Source organism: Wasmannia auropunctata, unplaced genomic scaffold (assembly GCF_000956235.1).
Source record: "Wasmannia auropunctata unplaced genomic scaffold, wasmannia.A_1.0 LD336043.1, whole genome shotgun sequence".
Taxonomy (NCBI): Eukaryota; Metazoa; Arthropoda; class Insecta; order Hymenoptera; family Formicidae; genus Wasmannia; species Wasmannia auropunctata.
In genome coordinates this window covers 577,103-602,586 of record NW_012026847.1, presented here as the reverse complement: position 1 = coordinate 602,586, position 25,484 = coordinate 577,103, and the positions used below count along the sequence as shown (strand labels likewise).

The following is a 25,484-nucleotide window of genomic DNA, read 5'->3' as shown; positions in this document are numbered from 1 at the left end:
CGATTAGGGGGCAGCAAGAAGAGACGTCGTGGCCAAGTCAGTAACAGCAGTAGCGTTAAGGCAGTCTGAGAGAATGGCTCACGGCGCAGCACGCTGGAGCGTTCTGCTGGGCACGCTGGCCCTCGTGCTGGCCCTAATCGCGCCCTTCACCGCAGCCCTATCCAAACGGGAGCTATACCAGTACACGGGACCGGGTAACAATGTCCTCGAAACCGATAGCAATGGAATGCTGATATCCGCCGAGGCTCTCCTCAAAACACCCATCGCTTTCTACGACAAAATCTACAACTCGATATTCGTGAGTATTGACAGTGGGTTGGCTCTCAGTATCGGATACTTGTTAGCGTTAATATGGCCAAAATAATTATTCGAACTGCCAAATATATTTTTAGCTATACGGATTCATATTACTGCAAATCCAAAGTGTGTAAAAAGTGCCTCGTCCGTGTAAAAATAACATGTTATATCGGATTATATAAAAATATAAATTTACACATTTAAATGTGTTATTTTTATACGGATGAGGCATTTTTTTGCACGCTTTGGATTTGCAGGGTATTTAATTAAATTTTGATTAATGAATGTTATAAAAAAAGTCTATTCTTTTTTCGGTAATGAGAACACTAATGAGAATTATAGGATTATTACGCGATTTACACTGTGAAAAATGTATAATTAATCCTAATTACCTAATCTTAAGATGTACGAAAGTACACACACACGACTTAAAAATAACACGGTATGTGCATATACACATAAAACGGAATTGCATATAATGTGGAATAATCTTCATCTTCAAGAATAAATTAAAGCATGACTTCAGGAGAAAGTTCTTTCTCATGATAATTATATCATAATTATGCCATGTGAGCACTGTTTTTAAATTTAAAAATTACATTGCGATGTTGTAATCTTTCTATGATTGTATTCTGTCTCGTCATTCTTGTAATTCAAACAATTTAATATTTTTAAAAGAACGAAAACCAAAATTTAAAAAAAAATTTATAATCTAGTTTAAAATTGTCTCAGTAGTTTCCAGAGGAATTCTGCTATTTGTTTTTTCTGCTATTTTCAACTATGCAGGGTGCGTCGAAAAGTTATTATTAGACGCAGATCCACTATTTTCGTATTTACACTTGTAAACCGATAGTCGGTGAAAAACATCAACCCGATAAAAAACCGCAAATGTTCTTGATAACCCGTTGCAAATCTGTTCTACACTTTTACAATTTTTATTGAGATATTTACCACCGAGATGTTGTCAGTGTGATGTAACGCGTGTCAGCCAGCCGAGCTTCATCTCGACATCATAAATACATTTTATTCTATTCTTACCTTGTATTAGTTTTGCCTCTTTGCTGTCCAAGAGAACTGCTCCTAAAACATAAAAGATATCTATAGTCAGTAAAAATTTAGATTAGAGATTATTAGACATTACAATTATTTAAATAATTAAAAGAAACGTAGCCCTTGTACTATTTTATATTGAATTATTTTAACATTAAACTACATTAAAAGAAACTACACTAAAATACAATAATTAAAAATATGTTTTTAATATAAATGTTTTAATATTTACAAACATTTTAATTCGTGACTTCGAATTAAAACGTATGTTGTCGAATTAACGTTAAATGGCAGGAAAGAATTTTGTCGCCGGTTTGTAGCTAGTTACCTTATCTCTAAGTTTCAATAACAAGAAATTCCTTGATTAGGACAAATTTGCTACCGAGAAAAAAAATTTACTCCGAATTCAAGTTCGTTAACAAAAGCAATAACGGTGACGCACCCTGTCCTGAGTCTGTCTACCTTATCTCATCGCACAGTGAGAAAAAAAAATTCCAAATTTCTCCAGACATGTTACAGATTAGGAAAACTTAGCGCATCAGTCACCGCGTGACGAACTACAATTTATGGTCCGGTCAAAAAAAAATTTCCGAGACGGCGAGACGAGCGGCTAGGCGACCGGCGGTGGCGGCGGTGGCGCGGTAATTCCTCGGTTAATTTCAATTTGTCGCGCGGTAGACAACGGCGAAGCCGTGCGCGCATTCGGTCATTCTCTCAATTCGGCTCGCGGCCTAATCCGGCCGACATCTTCTGGCATGACACGAATTCATTGCGCTCGCGATGACGAACGAACGACTCTCTGGGCCGCACAATCGCGCTTAATTGCGGCGGACGCGCCGCGCCGCTCGTCGCGTACAATTTACGAGGGTCCGTTAATTCGTATGAATGAACGAGCGAGAGAGCGGCGCGAACCGGAAGACGATGCAGCGCGCATCCCAGAGTCCGAGGCGCGCGATAAGATTCCGGCAGTGTTCACGCGCCGAAAGCCTCGACCGTAAGCGAAAGCGTATCTCGAGGAAGTGCGCGTTGCAGGAACACAAGAGCACGACCGCAACCATCCCTCTGCGGTTTTAATTACACCTTGAAACGTGTTGCGAAGATACTCACAATTAGAGATGTATGTACATATATTAATTTTTCAAATAATTCGTTAAAATAATGTTTCTCGGATTGAAAAATTGTGTGAGACAATCTCTCGACGAAGTTTACTTTTATATCGCGAGAGAATATCAAAAATAAGATATTTATAAAAAATATTTTATAAAGCTTTATGAAGCTAAAAGCATTTCATAATATTTCGCAAAATATTCTTAGGTAAATGTCGAAAAAGCTTTCAAAACATCACTCTTATTTCTATTCTATATAGCGTATCCAAAAATTATCAAAAATTGTAGAGAAATAATTTTGGTCGTTTCCGGTCGTTTTGTTAGTCACGAGAACGATACTTGAGTTTCAGTACACATTGATTCATTGTACAAACATCGGTATAACGATTAGACAAATGTAGAAACCGGCGACGATTAGGAAAGCAGAATACGGCAGGAAAAATAATTCAATTATTGTCTGCAGGATACCGTATGATTTCATCTTTCCGCGAATCGTCGTACTACCACAAAGGTGACGGCATGAATGAACGTTAATTATGCACGACTGGTCGCGTGCAGATTAATGCGAAGGATTCATCTCTCCAAAATGATTTATTGCGAATCAAGGTGTGTGAGCTCATACGTGGAAGCGTTTATGTGCATTACGACACCACAGGGAGCAAACGCGTATCGTTAACATTTTCACAAATGTTTTCCTCTACTGCCTTGATTAATAGCATGGAGTATCTTTAATAAACTTTGCTCAATCTATAAATACTGGAAGAGATACTATTTGCTAAAAACATGTATTTTGTATAAATATACTCAGAAACATGATCAATTACTATTAAAATTTATTAAATATATTAATTGTATACCTTCCAATTTGCGATTAAATTACATTACTAAAAAGATTTCTTATATTTATGCAATCTGACGATGCTCTATATTTTTAAACAAGGCTGCACGCGAGACCGGGGTCCGTCGAATATCGACATTGAAATTCATTTTCGAATTGGTGTGACTTTCGCAGCCGCCGTTACCAAAATGCGGCGGTTGGAACCACGATCCACCCTGATCCGTTCCATTCATCGGGGTTCGTCAATAATTCAAGCGTCCGGAATCATCGTGGCGTTATTGATGACGTGCGTACATGCACCTCGCTTAGGGATGCGCGTCGAGTCAAATCACGTGCAGAAACTCGGCCGGCCAGTCAGCCGGATGGGCTTAAAGTATAATGACGAATAATTGTGAGAGACTAGGCGGATTAAGAGCCTAGAATGGGAGATTCGATTTTGCAGGTATTGGAATAATACGTACACGGTAATCGTGTATCCTTCTATATGCCGATGCACACGCGTGCACCAAGTGCGCAGTAATATGACATTGCGTAGCTACACCCTCGTCTTTTGCGTGGTAAAGAACGAGGAAAATATAAAAAATCACCCATGATTCCCAAAAATGCGAATTCCATGGAATTCACAAAGTTCACGACTTCTATTTTTCAATATAAAAATAAATATTGCGAGCAAAAATGTATATACATATATACAAATTTTTTAACTAGAATTTTTAATTATGCCTTATTTAAATATTACTTGTGTTTTGATATAAATACATTTTTATTTTAAGATATTTGTAGTTTATATTTACTTTTATTACATTGCCTCAAAGAAATGTACTTTAAACAATAATATACTTCATTTATTCACATTCATTCAATATGTTCACCACAAAGCGTATATTAGCTGACCTTCTATACACATTTTTTAATATAAAATTGGATTGTTTTATATTAAAAAGAACAATGAAATATTTAATTAAATTTACAGCATTAAATTGCACAAAAACATGATATGTTTATTTATTTGACTGCTGGCGATGATGTTTTATCGGTGATTGATGAGGTGTAAATGGAAAGCTCAATCATTAATTGTCATCATAGCGGTAAATGAACAATAAATATAAGAGTACAAAAATTATATAGTTGATATTAAAAAAAAGAGAGACATATTTTAAATTATAAATACTCCTACTTTACTAGTGTAAATGCACGTGTACGTTTATGTAGTAGAAGTCACATTAACATCTTGCAAGACCGCGGTTATGTAAATACCCGCGATAATCTTGTTAAAGTTAATCTTGACAATTTTTTTTCACATTAGTTAAGTTGCTTAAGGAAAATCCAAACTAATGTGTCTTCTGCATACAAGAAGTCGCATGTTTCATTAATAAAAATGATACGCACTGCAGAAATAACGCTATTTGATTCTGCGTAAAAAATATCACGCTAAAAATACGTCTTACGGCATGCTTTATACCTTTTGTGAACATCAAGTTCGTAAAATTCAATGGAAGACTTTGTATCTTTTCCTGTGCTCAATTAAGCATTCGGATCAAGATAGAGAGTAATACGACAGCCAATTTACGGTGCTATGCAATTAGCCTTGGCGGTTTCCCACATTAGTTAACGGAGACCCTAGTGGGAGGAATTGCGAAATTTCGCTCGCGATTCTTCCAGATCGGTCCTGTCGTCGGCTTCGTCATCGCCGACGAAGTTCAATTAGACTCGACACGAAATTCTCAATTAATTTCATTACAGCTCCTTCCGTCTCTCCGAGTTTTCTCTCTGAACTTCCGGTTACGACATACTTCGTCGTAACCTTGAAAATCGTTCATCAGCGATGGAAATTCATTGTTTGCAATTTCGGAGAGGGAATTGCTGTTCCGCACTCGTTCTTTCTTGCAAATGTATCTTTAGTTTTTGCATGCCTTCCGCGATTCTCTGCGCTCGTTTCGCCAGGCAAACATTGTAGGCGTACAATTTGTTGGAAATGCCGAAGAAAGCGAGCGTGCCATGTAAAACTAGATAAGTGGAAGTCAAGTACGCGAGGACTTTCGCATGCGAACGCAAAGGAGGATGACAATAAACTAATGGACAGAAATTTTACTTCCTACGTTACATGAGAAATTACATAAGAGTTTAAAATGCTTGAAGCTTCTCAGTTCAATTTAGTTCTAAATAATTCCGTCAATTCAGTCTTAAGTAATTAGAAACTATAGCATAACGTAAATAATAGCTGATATTCTATTATACTATTCTATGCAAAAATACTAACTGTTTTTCTCATAAAATTTAAGTTTAAAAAAAGAATCTTTTCAAGTAAATTTTCGTCGATTATTTCGTGTAATAAATCTGTTTGTCGTGCACTTCTAAATAGAGATTCAGACAATTTAACAATAGCAAAACAAATTGCAAGAGCTTTCATAAAATCATTATTTATCTTCAAAAAATAATAACAATTTTGTTTTAAATAGAAAATTATAATAATTTCTCACAAATTACATCGCCGATATTAATTAAAATTATTCGAAATATAACATTTACAGTTGCCTGAAAGGATTTGCGCATTACGTGGCTCAGAAGTGACTTCAATATTCCATAACAAATGTTTCCTCGGTCAATTCTCGTACCATTATTATGCGGGCCCAGGTCAATGACAAATCGCGGTTGACACAGATGTATATCACGACGTATCCGCGAACGGAGGCACGACGACGGTCTACTTAGAGGACCTTCCTACACGACAATCATCTCCATTTCGTCGGTTATCGTCGACGATTCGTAGTCATCAAAATGATTGCGGCCGATTGCGCGATTGCGTTAGCGCGTGCGGCATGCGTTACCGAAACCGCCGTCTCTCCTGCCGTCATCTCATTGACTCGCGGCTGCCACCGCGTTATGACGATTGCACATGCACCGAGTCTACTAATACCGAGATCCCGCGATTATCATACGAATTCGACGCAATCGTGCCTACGTGCCGCATGAACGAGACGTTCGATAGCGCTTACGTATTATTGTGATGTACCATGGAATTTCTTTATGGACGCGACTATTCTGCTAAGCGACGAATTGCAGATAATAGAAATATTTTCTACATACAGTGTTACAGGGATTATTATAATAAATTATTGTCACATACTTTTCACAAATAATATATAAAACTGCAATCCTGAAACTCTTGCTATTTTTACTTTTTAATAATAAATTCTTTTAAAGTTGCAGAATTGATAAGAAAACACTTTTATTTTACTCTTGACAATCTAAATTAAAATTATATTATTTTATGATTAGCAATATTATAATAAGTGTATATATTTCGATAAAATGATCTAAAGCTTAAAATTGTTATTTTATGATTAGCAATATTGTAAATGTATACAATTAATTATGTAACATATAAATATATTTGAATATTTGAATACCGATAAAAATAAGAACACTCAAATAAAATCGTAAAAGAAAAAACAAACTGTTCGGTGTTCTTTTGTAAGAAAAAAAAAACTCTTCGTCATTGAAAAGACAAAATTAAAACTTCTCGAAAGAGCGGCGCAACCGCTTGAAATATTACACTGGGAAGAAGTGATTGACGTGGTTCTCGCACTGTTAACAGCTTCGAAATTAAAAAATAAAATGTAATTGAAACGTAAATCATTTAAGTAAGTCATTAAAATAATAAATTATTACAGCGATTAATCTAAATTTATGTTTGCTCATTACTTGAAGCTTATACCTATACATATGTATGTGCACAACACATCTCAGAATCGACGAAAAAAAATCGAGTGATTTCTCTCTGCAAAAATTCCGCTTGAATATTGAAATATTCGTCGATACACAAGAGTCGATCTCAAAGTTATTTCCAATCCTGTGCTTGCCAAGCGTTAGAACGTTATCGATGATATCAGGAAGAGAGTTAGTAGTTAGCATGGTTTCCTCTTATTACTTCCAGGGCGGTGCTATCTATTTTCACCATTTCACCGCGATTACATGTGTGTACGTGTGTGTCATCGGCTCGGCTATGACCTACGACCTCAGTGATAGCCTCGGCGGTGATAGCGCGTCGAACTTTCCCACTGAGCTGACTTACGCGAATGTCAAAACGTCCGTGCACATAAACGAGCTTCGGCAAGACTATCAATACCGGCTTGACATTCCCAAGCATCGATTATCGGACGCCTCGATGACCGATACTGATTCTCGGCCCGTAAACTCCCGTACGTATAACGGGACGAATAATATCGATTGGGTATTAGAGATTGGAGGCTTCTTCTGCTTGTTTGAGCTAAATTGCAATTACACTGCTACGGGAAACGCGCGAACGTATTTCGATAATTATACGAAAAACAACTTAAAAAGTTCTATAAATTTTAATCACAGAAATTTAAAAAAATAATTAAATCGATTTTAATATATATATTACTTTAAACAATTTAAATTAATAACTACATTATTGAATTAAATTTATTCAACACTCTTCTTAAATGTATTTTTAGCAACAATAAATTTAATGTAATATTTTTATTAATGTAAAACAATTCAATTCAATAAATGTAAACTGTTTTTCATAAAAAAATATGCTATATAAATAGTAATTGTCAAAGAGTTCAGTCCAAATTTTAATATGAAATAAAGTGAATAAGTTGCTCTTCAATAAAATTATGAAATAAGTCTAATGCCAGAATAGTGTCACAAAGAGATTATTACTTTGTCGCCCTAATTTGTGTCAATTCACTTGAATCGGGTCGCTTGTTAACGATGTGCGACTTGAGCGTTAAATTTGATGCGGCGCCCATAATATTAAAACGTAAAAACAATATATAGGTCATCGGATGTTCCAGCTTGAACTTTGAGTGGCGCATAAGAATTAGCACCGATGTATAAGAACGTACACGGAAAGCACGATTTTATTGAAAGGTCTAAACATTTTGCTAAATATAGATCTGAAAATAATTTTTTATTGAATCATCAAACTAATTTGTTGGAATATTAGAACTAATAAACATTGCTATAAAACGTTTTGATATTCTAGCAATCATTTTGACTTTCGCACAAAATTATTTTGATTATTGAACAAAAATTATTTTCAGATCTGGATTCAGCAAAATTGTTCTTTCCGTGTAGGAACGAAACACGAATCCGGACTAAATAAGGCACAATTTGTATTTCAAATTTCACATATTTGTAAAAAAAATTTAATTTTTATTTTTCAAGCACTGTTTTGGAAACATGTTTTGTTTTTAAAAAATCGCGTTATTATTTATAAATATTAAGATATGAGATATAATTTTAGATTTTTATTAAAAATCGTAATATATCAAGAATACTTTCTTAATTAAAAAATTAGGTAAAATTGAGCCGCTAAGAGTGAACAATGTCAGAACGTCAATCATTTCCTTCCAGTACAATATTTTAAGCGATTGCACCGTTCTTTCGAGAAGAGTTTTAATTTTGTCTCTTTAATGACGAAGAATTTTTTTTCTCTTACGGAAGAACGCCGAACAGCTGCAGCCCGCTGTATCGCGTCGAATGTGTGTGCGGACGCGTTTGGCGCACTTCATTTTAGCCAATTGACGAAACAACTCAGCAGCCCCGGCAAGATGACACGACCGTGTCGACTGCCCCTTTTCGCTTTGAAATGAATAATATATTTAAAAAATAATAATAATAAAAAAAATAATTAGAAAATTTTACTTTCCATGACGAAACAACTCAGCAGCCCCGGCAAGATGACACGACCGTGTCGACTGCCCCTTTTTGCTTTGAAAAAAATAATATATAAAAAAAATAATTAGAGAATTTTACTTTCTATTATATTTACCCATACAGCACAGAAGTTTGCAACAACATTGTATATTAATATTGTAAAAAAAGAATCTTTGCAATGTCTCTGCAATATTGCAGTGTAATATTGCAGAGACATTGCAAAGATTCTTTTTTTACAATATTACGTCAACAATGTTAAAGCGACATTTCAAAAATAATGTAAAAAATAATGTCCTATATGCTTTGCTTGCGAGCAGTACACGGAGTATTGCTACTAGATGGACACGGAAAAGTTCTACTTTCCGTAAGTAAAATATCACAGAGAAGGGAATAAAAGGCGCAGAATTATAAAGCTTCACAAGGGCGAGTTGCTGGACTAAGTTTGAAAAGAAAAGTAGATTTACAATATTTACATTCATCTTCAAATTCTGTCTTGAAAACTCGCTCCTTTAAAGAAATATTTCATCAAAGTATGCGTGCAATGTTGCAAGTGTTGCAATGTTGCAGCAATGTTGCTGCAAGTTTCTGTGGTGTATAGAACATATAATCATTTTTCTAGAAAAATTTGTCTAAAAATTAAATGTTTTGTGGTATGAGAACATTACAAATGGCAAAAAATCTTTCAGACAATTAATATAAATTACATTTAAGTACCTTCAAGAATGCAATTTACTAAGGCATATTAAAGATAAAAAGGTCTTAAAAAGATTTAGATCTGTAAAAAATGTATATATTATTAATTATATATTCGCATAATTATAGAATTAAAAAAATTAACTAGTGTTACAGTATCTTCGAAAAATACATTAATCGTCAAATATATTTTTGATAGCTTTTGCTCCAAATTTGCTTAAAGTTTCTTAAAAACAATCATTAACATCCTGTAGATATGTCTCGCCGCTGGCTGGCTCTTTTACAGGGCACGATCATGACGAAATTATCGCGATTCCTTCGCGAGTTTACGCGAACGCGACACCGTCCTCGCGCCGGCGTTATAACGAGCGCGTGTCGTTGGGTGAATGACTCCACGACGACAGGCGCTCGCTCATTAACGTGCATGCGTGTCTATTGCGAGACTCGCGGAGGCCGACGACGTGGGGCAGGTCCCCCTCCTAACAACGTCATTGTCGGATTTCACTGGCAGCACGTGCCGACGATTTACCTGCTGACCCGCTGACGCCGTCCGCGCGGTGCGCGCTTCACTGAACGGAATTTGATTTACTGCCACGTTCCAGTTGTACGCGAATATGTCTCTCGGCGACGGAATTAATATTGTGAGACCATAATGCGATCGAATCAATACATTCCACGATCGAAATTCGCATTACAAAAAAACAAACTGAATTTTTCGGATGGTATTAAAAAAACTTTTTAAAATACTGTTAAACAAGTTAATGTTTTAAAATGGAACAATTGCCATATCGATTAATTAATAAAAGTTGCAACGTACTGAAAATAAAGAGTTTGTTACACAAGAGAGATTCTGATAATGCGATGAATGTCTGCTAAATTCTAACAAGCTTTAAATATATTGATAAAATTGCAAGTAAACGCTATTAATTAAAAAAATTCCTCATTCTCAATTTCAATATATTAAATAATCGCTATAAGTACAATCTGAGCATTTTATTGCGTTTATCATGAGTAAATAGAAATTTTGAAAATTTTCATATAATTATACGACATATTTCTGATTTTTATTAAACACAAAATTAAAACCGAATACCGTCACAGCTGGCTAAACATATTGGCTAAAAATATCAAAGCTAAAAAATCGATTTACTCAATTTCAGGTAAATGGAAATGGCGTACTCTCATTCGCTAGGGCCATGCAAAGGTTTTTCAACATCGCGTTCCCTCTTGATGATCCAGTCATCTCGCCCCTTTACACGCACGTCGACACGAGAGCTTCCGGAAAGATTTATTGGAGCGAAACTGATTCTTCCGACACTCTCTCTAGAGCCGGAGGATTGGTTCGAAGCGCCTTTAAGGACGCCAAGAACTTTGTGCCCACGCATGTCTTTTTGGTCACATGGATGGACGTTGGTTATTACAATGAGCGAAATGACAAGGCAAGTTGCTGTCTTTACGGTTGTCAAATATTGCACGTTCTTGACATTTTAAACTCGGAACAAATCTTCAGTTTATATAAATAAAAAAAGTAAAAAAAAATGATAGCAATATATGTATTCTTTAACTTTTAAAATTGTTTAAACTAAACTTGTTTCACTATTGAGAAAAAATGAGAGAATAAACATGCGCAATATATGCTTTTTCGAGAACATGAATAACGTTCATCGAGTCGTCTTTCAGGTGAATACTTATCAAGTCGCTATATCATCCAACGGTACGCATTCCTTTGTTGAACTACTGTACCCGGAAAATGGTATACAGTGGATTCAGGGTGAATCGCATCCCAACGGTCTCCCAGATGCCAAGGCACAGGCAGGATTCATGAGCGAGGGCAAAATGTATACCCTGAGGGGCTCGGGCACGGACCAAATTCAGAATGTCGACAAGTGAGTAATGGGGAGAGCGGAGGCGCCGGCTGTATTCACGTGCGACGTATTCATGGACCTTTGTAATTGTTTTCAGGTGGTCGAATGTAAATAGGCCTGGCCAGTGGCTGTTTCAAGTTGGTCCCTTCGACGAAGGCGAAAATATAGAAACTCCCGATAATATCGAAGGTAACAAGTAGACAATAAAATATATACAAAAAGGATCTTTATTTAAAAAATGTTTTAAATCTAAAACGTTAATGTGTCGATAACAAAAAACGATCTCGTTGGAGGCTCTTATATCTTTTTGTACAAACACGATTTATGAACACGATTGCGGTATAATATTTAAAAATTGCAAAACCGTATGTCATGCCTGATGTTATCTTTATGACGTTGATCGAATTAAGCAATATACCCTGTTAGACACGATGACTATGCATCAAGCGGCCAACTGTAGGACCGGCGCCACCACTTGCCACAGCAAAGCGACCTGCATTGATTACGAGATCGGATTCTGCTGCAGTTGCAAGCAGGGCTATTTCGGCAACGGGAAATCCTGCCAGCCAAACGGTAAGCTATTTATCAACGGTGTTTGTCGAAATCTCGCGTGCTCGCGTAACACGAGATAAGCACGAGCTAATGGCATGCAAACGCGCGGCCTTTGAAGTGTTCTCGAAACGGGATAAAGAAGAGATCTTTCAGCGTCTCCCTCTCTAAACTCCTCTACGACGCTTCACCTAATGCGGACAAAGGTACGCAGAAGTCGTCGTAGGGCGAACGTAAGATGCAAGGCAGTAAGTAGCTGCGTTTACTCGCGCTCTCCGGTCTATTCATAGTTTACGACACCGGTTCTTACGACTTCCACGGTAACATCATAAAGACGGCAATAGGTACCGTGAATACCGTGAAATGGGCCGCGCGACTCTTTGATGATCGTGTCGTTGGCAGTGTCCCTACCAATAATTTTTTCCATAAGAAAAATGCAACAATTTCTTGAGAAATACAAGAGACCAATAATATATTTCTTTCAATGTTATTTTATCGTCAACAGAACGATCGAAAAAAGACATGAATGAATAGCACGGTGTATTTCGAAGAAGAGAATATTTCGCATACACAAAAAAATCATTAGACAACTACTAATTATATAGCGGTTTGTTAGAGACGAAAGAAAATCTGGCAATTATTATAAAGACGTGAAGATATTATGGCATTTTTTTTTCTAAAAAATTCAATTTTTAGAGGTGCCTCTTCGGGTTATTGGCCAAATATCCGGCACGCTGAACGGCATCGAATTCCCCTCGAGAGATCTTCAATGCTACGTACAAACTAAGGATGGGCGAACGTACACAGCCTTATCAAGGGTACCTGATGAAATCGGCGTTAGTTTCCAACTTTTGGGCAATTTGGGTGGCGTGATTGGCTGGATGTTCGCAAAACCTGTTAGCGATACCAAGAACGGATACGAGCTCACAGGCAAGAAGCTTATGTTACATTTATACAGACTATGCGGAAACCGAAATAGGCTTTGTCCAAACATAACACTTGGCGCAAGCATCCTCATTCATTTTATTTCACATTTCCTGTCCTGTATTTTCTTCAAAGTGCGTAACAAGGTTGCCGAAGGAAAGCAGATTTACGATTACGCAGGTATTCATACGAGCGTGTTTCACGGGCAGGCGGCTTATTCAATCACACGGCGGAACTGAACTTCCCGTCGAGCGGCGACAAAGTGACGATACGCAGCAATTACCTTGGATTGGACGTCTTCGGTCAGCTGAAAATGGAGGCGGAGATCACGGGTACGCTGCCGCATCTCGAGAGAGACACCCGGGTGGACTACGGCGATTACGACGAGCTCTACACACGCGCCCAGCCAGGAGTGATCCGTTCCCAAAGCGAGCGCACCTGTAAACTTCAGCGCGGAAGCGGGGACGAGTGGGAGATCAAGTTCAACCTGGATCAGATGATCAGTTACCAGGAGTGCCCGTACGCTACCTTTGATCCCAAGGACGACACGTCCAGGCTAAAGTTCTTCAGGGGTGTCACTGCTTACGAGACCACCGAGGGCATCATTCGATTCGCCGTCAACACCAAGATAGCGCCCCTCGAGGAAGAGGACCCGTGTATTAAAGGACGAGAAACTTGCGATAAACACAGCTCCTGCGTGGTCGATGGAGACAATTTCAGATGCGTGTGTAACTCAGGGTAGGTATTACTACCATGGATTTATTAAAATAAAATTAACTTACAGAAACGTTCTTTTTTGGATACACGGAAAAAACAATTTTGCTGAATCTAGATCTGAAAATAATTTTTGTTCAATAATCAAAATAATTTTGTGCAAAATGATTGCTAAAATCATCAAAATGTTTTACAGTGATTCTTATCAGCTTTAACATTCCAACAAATTATTTTGATGATTCAACAAGAAATTATTTTCGGATCTATTTTTAGCAAAATTTTTAGACCTTTCAATAAAATCGTTTTTTCCGTGTATACATTCGACAAAGGGCCTCTGTTCGGTTAAGCATAAATGTAAATTTCCACAAAAATGTTAATACATGTTGCTGTGTGATAAAGTTAATATAGAAAATAATGATTCTTTCATTAAATATAATTAATTCATTGAATATAATGAATGATATTTATTGCATTGTTCGATATATGTGGAAAGGTATCAGTATCTATACGAAGAGGACGGCAGTGCAATTTGCGTGGACGTCAACGAATGCACAGCCGGTAATCACATGTGTTCCCCAGACGCTCAATGCATTAATCAAGAAGGCAGTCACATGTGCCAGTGTAGAGCTGGATTTGTGGGAGACGGTCGTATCTGTGAAAGTAAGCGCGCTTTCATTTATATTTTATATAATAAATTACCATTTCGTATCTTGAAATCACAGTTACCGTAATGCGATAACATCCTACGAAGTCGATCGAATTCTTACTGCTGATAGCGACGAAAATAATCTTAACGACTGATAATATTTTCGACCAAGTATTAATTATTTTGAAATTGTTTACTTTTAGATTTATTACACTTTTAAATTTTCAACTCTTTAAAGTTAATTTTTAAACATTTTTATTTTAAACGCTTAAAAATAAATAATATATATAACATTCAATTAATATTTATCTCACAATCAGTCATTTCGTCAGTTCATTTATCAACATTTATCTGACTCTACATTGATATTATTTATAATGCAGGATTGCCGTCTTGCGAAAATACTCGCTGCGGAAATTATGAGCAATGTGTAATGATTGGAAATACACCTACGTGCACCTGTATACCCGGTTTCGAGGATACAGAACAGGGATGTTATCCCTCTCAATATGGTAAAAAATCTTTTTCATACAAAAATATTATTAAAAATATTACTAATTACCACATCCCTACTGATAAGCGCGGAAACTGTACTTTTACAGCATCCTGTAACGAGGAGGATAATTGTTCCCCAAACGGGCACTGCAGTTTCGACGGGGATAGAAAGGAATACGTGTGCGTTTGTAGGCAAGGCTACGTCGGTGAGTAGAAATTCGAAAGAATTTTGCCTACCATTGATAATTTAAAAAACAAATTAATTAAAAAAAACAAATATGTATATATAAATAAACTTAAAAAATATTAATTTATGATAGCAAATAATTAATATCCAAAAAAATTATTTATTACGTTACGAGTTACTTGTCTTGCTCACATATATAGGAACGATAGATAGGAAGTATAGCTGGGAATTCATAAGAGATTTTTCTTTTAATCTTTTTTTATCTTTTACAAGTCTAATTGTATATCGTCAAATTTGTATTTTAATATTTTAATATGAGTTTTGTGACAATTTAGAAGTGGAGGTAATTAAACTGTATGGACGCGAAATATGATCGTTCTACCGTTATATGTCGCAACGCGATTGTCGCTTCAAACGCATGTGACCATATTGCAATTTGCAAAGTGTTTTCTGCCTGTTATTCACATATGCGATTATTTACAGGCGATGGATACACGTGTTACTCCGAATACGATGTCACCACAACAGACGTACCGCAACCGCAGTGCCTGATTGGAACGTGTTGGTGTCCGACTGGTTGGGACCTTCACGATAACAAAACCTGCGTGAGGCAAGAGGGAGAATATACGACAATTAACTACCGAGACTGTAAGTTGCACGAAAAATAATTCTGCGATTGTACGAATTGCTTTTTCGCAAAACGTGAAAATTTTGTGCTCAAATTAGTCATATCGATATAATCTTTTTCCCTTTATTCGAATGTGCATCACATATGCATAGCTATTGCGCATATGGCATGTATTAGAGAAAATATTCCTAAGCACAAAATAGTTTAATAGCACAACAATAATTAATTTAGCATCAGTAGAATACTTTCCGTTAAGATGTGTTTTTATATCATAAAAAAAAATTGAAGATCCTCAGAAAAATTAGACATCAAATATTAGACGTAATTTAGGCAAAAAAATGTCTACATAGTAATTAAATACAATAATATATGCAATATGTATTATATTAATGTACTCAAAGCTCACGTTTTACGCTATTAATATATAATTGTACATTAATATATGTATTATACATTAATGTACTAATTAATAGCTTACATTTTTAAGTTATTAATATTATATAATCGCATGCATTTATTAAGTAAGCAGTTCGTAATGAGAGAAATGGCTGGAGTAGCAAAAACGGAGAGGAACGGAATATCACTAAATTTCTATTCATGCTAAAATGATTATGTTAGCTTAGAAAGTCGTTGTGTTCATGTTATGGCAACGTTCGTCCGTTAGAGCGTCACGTCTGTGGCGCATTTTTTTCCGAGGATCATTTTACTAGAAGCGAAAACTGAAATACAGTCGGGAATTAAAATAATTTGCAAACAAAACGGCATGGCGGATAACTGCATGCAAATGAATTAACACGAATAACTTGAATCCCCCCCCCTCTCGCGATGCGGAGATCCAATATTTAATAACGTGCAAGATTACAATTAATAGTATGCGACGAACATCGTTCGTCGATGCATCGTGCGTTTTAGTATCGGCACATCCGCTCCCGGGATGCTTCGACGACGTCTGCATATGTCCCCTGGGATACGATTACGACCATTTGGAACAAATTTGCGTTCCGCTGCCAGGATACCGACACGACACGAAGGGTCCATCAGGATCTAAGCGTACGACGCACTCACACTTGCTTGGCTTTAAATCATTAATGAGCATTAAGTTGCTTGGCATCCTATTCTCTTTAACGAACTCTTTATGGCGTCGGGGCGCGAGGACTGCTTTTATTTCCATGCAATTGTTTTAATTTCATCAGCGCGCGATGAAATTATACCTTTTTACCTAACAGCGTGATTAATAAATAAAAACGCTTGCGGCCTCGCGCGTTCAATCATACGGGGGAATTTAAAATAACGTTTTTATAACAATACCAAATAATATGTATAATGAAATCGGTTAACAGCATTCGCATTTTGCCGAAGCGCGCGGGCGGGCGATAATGGACTGCGTAAATTCGCATAAACAGATTTGTACGGCCCGAATCTTTCGTCATGCAGTGCGAGCAGGAACGAAGTTTTTTTCTGTCAATAAGTGTACTCAAAGTTTTGCCATCTTCCAAGTCCTTAAACTCACTTTCAGAAAATTGTGATGCGCAACCTTTTAGTGAATAGCGAGATGGAAGATTACCTCGGGAAATTGAGAAATGTGTCTATAGTGTAATACTCTTGGGAGGGTGGTAGAAAATCGTCCTCGCAGACGTGATTGAAATATTTTAATTTCATTAAACGGTAAATATTTATGTTATAAATAATGCAAGACACACTCCGTCTTTGCAGTACTCCGTCTTTATGTATGAATGAATAATTTGATTTCAAGGCGGATGCTTATCTCTCGCTCGGAAAATGTTTTCGATGTTTTCACTTGGGACGCGATGCTTCAAGCTTGCACACCAAAATAGATATCGATATCCTGATGATAGTGATAAACTAATGCATCAACTTCTATATTTTCTGAGCAATATTTTCTCTCCAAACTTTCATCTCGCGCTATGCTCACGATATCGATATTCGTCACAAAACGAAATAAACAAGATTTCCAAGGAAAATGGATACGTTTGTTAACGATATTTGACAGGATCTTTCAAGGTATCTTTCAAGATACACAGTTAATAAAAAAAAAATTATTCAACTAAGTTTGTGATGTCAATGCACGCCTACAAAATCGCGATTTCATTCAATTCTTTGGTCGCTCGCTATCGGGACGGGCTATCATCGCCGCTTGCCGTGCAATGTATCATAATCGCGCACATGCTTGTGTCCAGCATCTTGCAACGTGGTGAACAGGTGTCATCCCTACGCCCAGTGCATCCCCATACCAGGTACCGACAATTACGAGTGCCGCTGCAATCCGGGATACGAGGGCGACGGTATGGAATGCAATAAAACAGGTACGTGCGAAATGTGCATCTTGTGAAAAATATTATTTACATTTATTGTTAGAGCGAAGCGACGATTAATAAAGATACATATTGGCGGGCACACGTTAAACACATTCCGCAATAACATGACATTTCCAAATTATTTCCCATATAATCCATGTTTATATTATATATTTACGAGTTTATATTATCCATATAAACTCGTAAAATGAATTTTTTATGCGCGTGAAAAAAAAACAAGAATTGTTAAATCGCATTTTTATTATAATGTACTTTTAACAATCAAAAACAGTCATCATTAAATATTTTATTTCTCGAAACAGTTGACGTGTTTTTGTTAAAATTCGGGCAGATTTCAGAATATCTCGCGAACATAATTAGCAGAAAATTGCTCAACAACCAGCTCATAAATGTCCATTAAATTTTTTGATCTCGCTGCCGGGACGGCCAGCCGTCAACGCCACTTGCTGTGCAATGTATCACAGTCACGCTTTTCAATACTCCTGTGTTTAATAATTCCTTTTCCCTATGGAAAAAGTCTAAATCAGTGAGAGCAGCGTGAAGGTACGTTAACGATAATACAACGGCATGTCTTTTTCTTCGTGCAGAGGTATCCTGTTTGGAGGTGGATATCTGTGACCTCAACGCGTCCTGCCAGCAGCAGAATGAGGAAGACGCAAGATGCGTCTGCAATCCAGGATACGATGGCGACGGAACGACGTGCAGTCGTATCGGTGCTTTCACTATCCATATATATATATATATATATATATACCTTTTTTTTAAATTTTTCTCTCGTTTCATTTGTGCACGTCGCACGACGCAAGCCGGAATGTCGACGCGATTTCTTTCTCTCGAACGTTCTCCCTTATTGAGCGTATACATATTGCCTCCTTTGCATTCCGCATTACCGCATGTAAATCGAGAAAATTGACGATCACGATCGGTCTGTAAGTTCAGCCAGTAACTATGTCAAGCGAGAGTTTTATTCGCGCTTTTGTATATTCGCGCTTGTATATAATAATCCGATAGAAATCGAATGTAAAATTACACCAACTTGACTTGACATTCGTCCCGTTTGGGTTTCCTTGGATTTTTAGACATGTGCAACGACAATTCAGACTGCCAGATGAACGAGCAGTGCATCTACCACCCCATGAGCTCGCGCTACGAATGCACCTGCAAGCCCGGATTCATCGTAGACATGGCCGATCAATGCGTGCCGTCCGATTGCTCGACGATTTCTCAGTGCCACGTGAACGCGCAATGCGTGCCGTCCGGCGACGGTAAATACAAATGCGTCTGCATAAGCGGCTATCACGGCGACGGTATGCGCCAGTGTGTGGAGGATCATATCGACTGCAACGCTGTGAATAACTGCGGCCGAAACGCAGTCTGCAGATACAATCACACGACCGCGAATTTCGCGTGCGTTTGCCAACCGGTACGTACAGACGAATGTCATGTCGTTAACATAAAGATAATCGAGTTTCTTGGCGTACTAAGTAAGTGCGTAACGTGCACTCGTGCATACTAAATTATGCCGTATGCATCAAGTGCCGTTGCACACTACGTATATTATATAAAGAGAGATGGAGATAAAATTAAGGCGGGTTTTACCTTTGCCGGCTTTTGTTTCAGGAATTTTTTTTCAAGAAATTTATTATATACAGTAGTAAAACGCGGGTTTTTGCATAAACTTATATATTATTTGAACAGCAAATGAATATTTTTTTATTTATATAAAAATGTATTTTAATGTCTCCAAGTGGCGATTGAATGTGGCATGTTTTTCGAGCTGAAGTAATTAGGTATTAAGTATATTAGGTATAATAATTAAGTATTACGAAAAAACGAATTAAGATATTGACTTGATTCTTTTTTCCTCTTGATCCTAATACTTTAACGCATGACGTGAACTAAAATGATGTCAATTGCCTGAAATTTTTAAAAATGGTAGCATTTGAAAAAAAATTTTGTTTTGCTCTAAAAATTTTTTAAATTTTTGTTAATAACAAATTGAATGTTTGCTGTAAAATCATGATTTTAGTTCACGCCGTGCGTTAAAGTATTAGAATCAACAGGAAAAAAGAATTAAGTCGATATTTTAATTTGTTTTTTTTTAAATTACTTCCGTCAGCTCGAAAAACATGCCACATTCAATCGCCACTTGGAGGCATTAAAATACTTAATTTTTAATTAAAATAATTTTTATTATAAATAAAAAATAGATTTTTGCTGTTCCAATAACATATAAGTTTATGTAAAAACCCGCGTTTTACTGTATATAATAGATTTTCTTTAAAAAAAATCATGAAACAAGGACTAATTTTACAGCTGGCAAAGGTGAAACCCCCCTTAAATAAAATTTAAAAAGTTCCATTTTGAGAATCTGACATTTTCATCAGATTCATTTGAATTATTCATCTATGAACAAACCTTAAATTATTCTCTAAAATTTTCTAAAAGGGTTGAAAAGAGATGAAAATGTAAAATATAAAATGTAACTAAAAGGTAATGCTTGTTTTTCGGCAATATAATATGCGACAGTAACTCTTTCTTTCTCTTTCTTTCTGCAGTATAAAATATAAATGATTGCAATCCGACCGCTTTCAGGGTTACTACGGTAACGGCTACATGTGCCGGCCGCAATCCTCGTGCAGAAACGACCCGAATCTCTGCTCTTCCGACGCAACGTGCGTGTCGACCGGCGAAAATCAGTTCACTTGCGTCTGTAATGACGGTTACGTCGGCGACGGTATAAATTGTAAACGCCGGCCGAAGCACGAATCCAACTTTTTGCTGGTAAACCAAGGAATGGCCACGCATCGGATACCGTTCATGCCCACACGACAGAATCCAGGAAATCCGATCTACATAGCTTACACACAAATGGCGATAGCCTTAGATATCGATTGCCTTGGTGGCAAAGCTTATTCCAGCGACATTACTGGTAAATTTAGGATTCAAATAAATCTTGTCCCAAATTTATCAATATCGTGTGATTTTGACACTTCAAATTAATCTAGATTTTTGTTAATAAATACTTATAAAAATAAAATTAAATATGTCACGAAATAACAGATTAAAATCATTAAAAATATTGAATAAGGGACGTAAAAGTCAAGATCAGACGCGTTCTCCAACAAATTAAATTAAAAAAATTTAATTTAATAAATTTAATTATTAACATTTAATTTCTTGATTGCCATGGATTAAGAAAGCAATTACGGTCCGAGAATAAGATACCTTTGTAAGATAAGATCGCAATCTATCTCATCGCAGGCAGCAGGATAGTCCAACTATCTTATAACGGATCGATGGCGGTGACATTTATTACGAAAGTTAGCAGTCCCGAGGGATTGTCGGTCGATTGGGTCTCGAGAAACATCTTCTGGACCGACTCAGGCAAAACGACCGTCGAGGTTGCCAGTCTAGTGACAAAGAAACGCAAAGTCCTCGTTTCCGATGGACTGGTCAATCCAAGGGGAATAGCTGTTCATCCATATCGGGGGTAAGGATAGATAAGAACGTAGAAAATCTATTTGCAAAACTTCTCAGTTCCGCGAACTTCAAGACCTTCTCTTGACGCGTGAGATCACTCGTACTATTTGCACAACTAAAATGAAGGTAGTTTCGTCTAACTGCAAATTATTTTACACCGCATATTTATAGAAGAGACTCCAACTCAATTACATATGTATTTCCTTGTATATTTATGGATTCTTAAGTAATTTTAGACTGATTAAAATTATAAAATTATAAAATTAAATAATAAATAAAAAAATTAACAATAAAATTTTATTTTAAAATATAATAATAAAATAAAATAATAAATAATAAAAAGCGCCAACATAGCGTTGATCTTGTAATATTGTATCTGATTAAAACGCTTATTTGATCCATTAAATTATATCCTCATTAATGATTTTTACTGCAATATTTGAATTTTGCGACAAATATATTCTTGTTTCAGAAAAATATTTTGGTCTGACTGGAATCGCGCTTCCCCCAAACTAGAGTGGGCTAACGAAGATGGAACAGACCGAGCAATCTTCCTTCAGGGTGATTACGTTAAGCTGCCAAATTCATTAACTATCGATTGGGCGACGGATGAGCTGTGCTGGGCCGACGCTGGAACGTTCACGATAAGTAAATATAGATTTTAATCACGTGAACGCGTCGAAATAGCATCCATTAATCTTAGGAGGAAAATGTCCGATAACGGCGCGATGTGTTTCATTACCGTGGAGCTCGCTACTTTAATAACAAACGGTCTCCCTTGTTCTCAGGTTGTATTGAAATCGACACGAAGAGAGTCACTGTCGTCGCAAATGAACTTACTTATCCATTTGGATTGGCAATTTCTCAAAATCATTACTACTGGACCGACTGGAAAACGTAAGGGAATGAAAAATTGCGCACGCGCGCGTGCAGACAATCCAGAGAATGCTATAAAACGCGAAAGTTTTTATATTACGCTCCTTCCATTGCAGACACAAGATCGAAGTCGGCATGAAGACTAATGGTGAAAGACGCTCTCCGCTGTCTGTTCCGCCAGGTGGAAGTGGAAAACTATACGGTATCGCAGTCGTTCCGGAGTCATGCCCCAGAGGTAAATTTTTCATCCCCCTGGAGATCTATTCCTCAAAATTACGTATATTTCTAAGAAATATATAATTTACTCAACCGCCTTAGCCGAAAGTTTCGCCGAAAACCCGCCCGAATTAGCGCACGGAAAAAATTGTTATGAATGTTACAACAATATTCTCTATGTTTGGAAAAGAAATGCATGTGAATTTAAGTTATATTAATGTTACATGGCATACATCTGTTAAGGTATACTCATCAGTACGGTTCTCTCAAAACCGTATAGTGCTTAGAATAAATAACATTCGGTTAGAATATCTTCATATATGTGATCGCCTCAACAGAAGCATTATTGTTATCTCTCTAATGTGGTCTGTACAACAAACAGTATATGAATGAGAGATATACATAATATAGTTGCACAACATTGAGATTGAAAGTTCAGTTAATTATATGTATAAGTCACTTCCAAAGTATTTTAGTTCCTATAACCCTTTTGAATTGACGGAAAATTATCACAATTATTAATGTTGTTGCAGCAGTAATTTTTTTTCCGTGCGAGAATCAGAAATTTCCCGTGCTTCTCGCTCTACGGAAGAAAATTCGCTAGAGACGAGAATTTAATATCGTTGGAAATTCCATAATTCACGATCGCTTGTTTGCAGTGACAAATGTGTGCCAGTACGACAACGGGAGATGCAACAAGAATCAGCTTTGTCTACCGGACGGCCAGGGCGGCAGAACGTGTGCGTGCGCGGATGACGCGACAGGACCCTGCGCCGACTCCCGTTATCTGTCTTAGATCCGTCTTCGATCTTGCACAGAAATAAAACACAACGCAATGAAGCCCCGCCTCGCGTTCGACATTACGGTAGCTGATAAGAAAGTCCCGCACTGGCGCACACATCCGAGCTAAAATCGCAATAACCATTAGACCCAAGTGTAAATTATAACATTATTCGTAATATTAATTAGCTGTCACCGATAATCTCTCAAGTAACATCTACTTTTGTATCTATCAATCGCGACACGCGATACAAGCTGTACTGCGACTCGATCTTATTTAATAAAAATGAAGGAAACAGCGAGCGAAGCACTGAAATATTCATACAATCAACAATTTCCATCCATTTTTCTCGTCTAAATCTCTTCCGACTTCATCCGCCGGATTAGTTTTATAATTAATTACGTAGAAAGAAAATTAAAATTAAAAGACGCTTATATAAAACTGCTCTACAAAGTTTAAAAATTATTACAATCATAACTCAATAAGAGGTAAAATTCAATTAGTTATGACTACCATATAACTACAACTATTTCATTACATGTATATATAGTACATTATATTGTATATCAATATATATATTTATATATAAAATGTTGTATACAATATACAATATAGCACTTATAAATAACTTTGATATTGCTCTCTGTAAAAAAGGGTAAGAAATACGAAAACCAAACGTAAGTATAATTGTTTTCCTAATTCAATTCCTGCTCAATTTGTTAATTTTCTTTCTTTAAGATTTGTACAATAATAAGTTAGCATGCTGTTATATAAAACAAAAATAAAATCAAACTCTGCTTTCTACAGAAGATATATTTATAACAAAAAGTCTTAAAAAATTAGATGTTTTCGAAGAATATGTTCACTAATGTTCTCAACGTAATGTGTCAGATATTCTCATGCTATTTCTTTTGAAAACGCGATATTTAATCAGGTACGTGTTAATTTAAAGGGCAATACGATGAAAAAGGGCTAAGGAGATAATATAAGAGAAAGAGAGAGAGAGAGAGAAAGAGAAAGAGACGTGCGGCGAGAGAGAGAGAGAGAGAGAGAGAGAAATAAGAGAACGATCTAAAAAATCATCAAAGGGCTTAGTGCTCTTCAATGGATTCGCGCAGAGAGTAACAAGAATCTCTTGGAAATGCATCTCGACAGACTTATCTTCTTGTCGCTCTACAGTACAATGGTAAAAATTCTAAAAATAGATTCGAATCGATGTAAATATTGTAAATCGGAGATTGCAAAGCGGAGATTGCAAAAAATAGGTGCTATTTTATTAACGTTCTCTTTTAAGTAATATTACAAAAATGAATAACATTATATAACGCGCGAGCCAAAGTAAGACGACTTAAAATAAATCGGAAGGTCAACGCGCCACTAGCAAGAAGCAGAAAAGACCATAGTGCTTCATTTTAATGGCATACGCATTTCGGTCCAAATAAAACACCGTGAGGTATTTTCAACACTAGCAATCTGTCAGTGAATTATCTGCTCGTAAGAAAATTATCTAATCGAATGAAAATTAATAAATAAAATTCGAGATTATAAATTTCAAATGTTCCTTTATATCTTCGAGAATCAATGATAGATTTCCAATAACCAATGTAACTTCTTTATCTTGATTGTGTAGCAATTTATATTTTAAAGTTATAATAATACAATTATTCGGTTATATATAATTAGTATTTATTGCTAAACATTTCTTTTGAAAATGCGATGTTTAATTGGTTATGTATATTTATTTAATTGGGTATATTCAATGTAGGTATGTATTAAAAGCGTATTGACCCTTTAAATTCATCTTTGGAAAATTAATTATTTTATTATAAATAATAGATAGAATAGCGTGCAAAATTTTCCCGTATTGATTTTCCAATTAATTAAATACTTAAATAAACAAATTAGCCTTGTTGATTTCACATTAATTCAGGTCTATGTAGATTTACAAAATCAAAAAATCTTTTGTTTTGATTCTTAAATCCATGTATTTTGCGCTTGGATTCCTAGAATTTAAATAACACCTTTTAATAGAGATCATTATATTAAATTCAGGAATAATTATGTTAAGAGCTTCAATATAATAATCAAAAATTTAGAAAATTCTAATAT

General features: G+C 36.3%; 1 protein-coding gene across 3 annotated transcripts; it reads left to right on the top strand.

Annotated features, from left to right (window-relative positions):
- On the top strand, positions 1-23,681 carry LOC105451834 (nidogen-2). 3 transcript variants are annotated; one of them, XM_011692522.1, is made up of 21 exons: positions 1-298; positions 10,836-11,114; positions 11,356-11,561; positions 11,638-11,729; positions 11,967-12,113; positions 12,786-13,019; positions 13,223-13,751; positions 14,221-14,387; positions 14,757-14,885; positions 14,976-15,074; positions 15,539-15,703; positions 16,596-16,733; positions 17,882-18,007; positions 18,607-18,732; positions 19,099-19,442; positions 20,615-20,951; positions 21,284-21,512; positions 21,975-22,150; positions 22,291-22,399; positions 22,495-22,613; positions 23,254-23,681. In XM_011692522.1, exons 1-21 carry the CDS (start codon positions 74-76, stop codon positions 23,388-23,390), a joined length of 4,113 nt encoding a protein of 1,370 aa, XP_011690824.1. In that variant the 5' UTR covers positions 1-73; the 3' UTR covers positions 23,391-23,681. The 3 variants fall into 3 exon arrangements, with proteins under 3 accessions (XP_011690824.1, XP_011690827.1, XP_011690826.1); XM_011692524.1 differs by lacking the exon at positions 16,596-16,733 and having other exon boundaries at positions 2-298; XM_011692525.1 differs by lacking the exons at positions 16,596-16,733; positions 17,882-18,007; positions 18,607-18,732.
- Positions 23,682-25,484: the final 1,803 nt, after the last annotated feature.

Coding starts and splice junctions, on each gene's coding strand:
- LOC105451834 (XM_011692522.1), top strand. CDS start 74: ATGGCTCACGGCGCAGCACGCTGGAGCGTTCTGCTGGGCACGCTGGCC. Junction 18,733..19,098: donor AACGACGTGCAGTCGTATCG/GTGCTTTCACTA, acceptor TTGGATTTTTAG/ACATGTGCAACGACAATTCA. Junction 22,151..22,290: donor CGCTGGAACGTTCACGATAA/GTAAATATAGAT, acceptor CCTTGTTCTCAG/GTTGTATTGAAATCGACACG.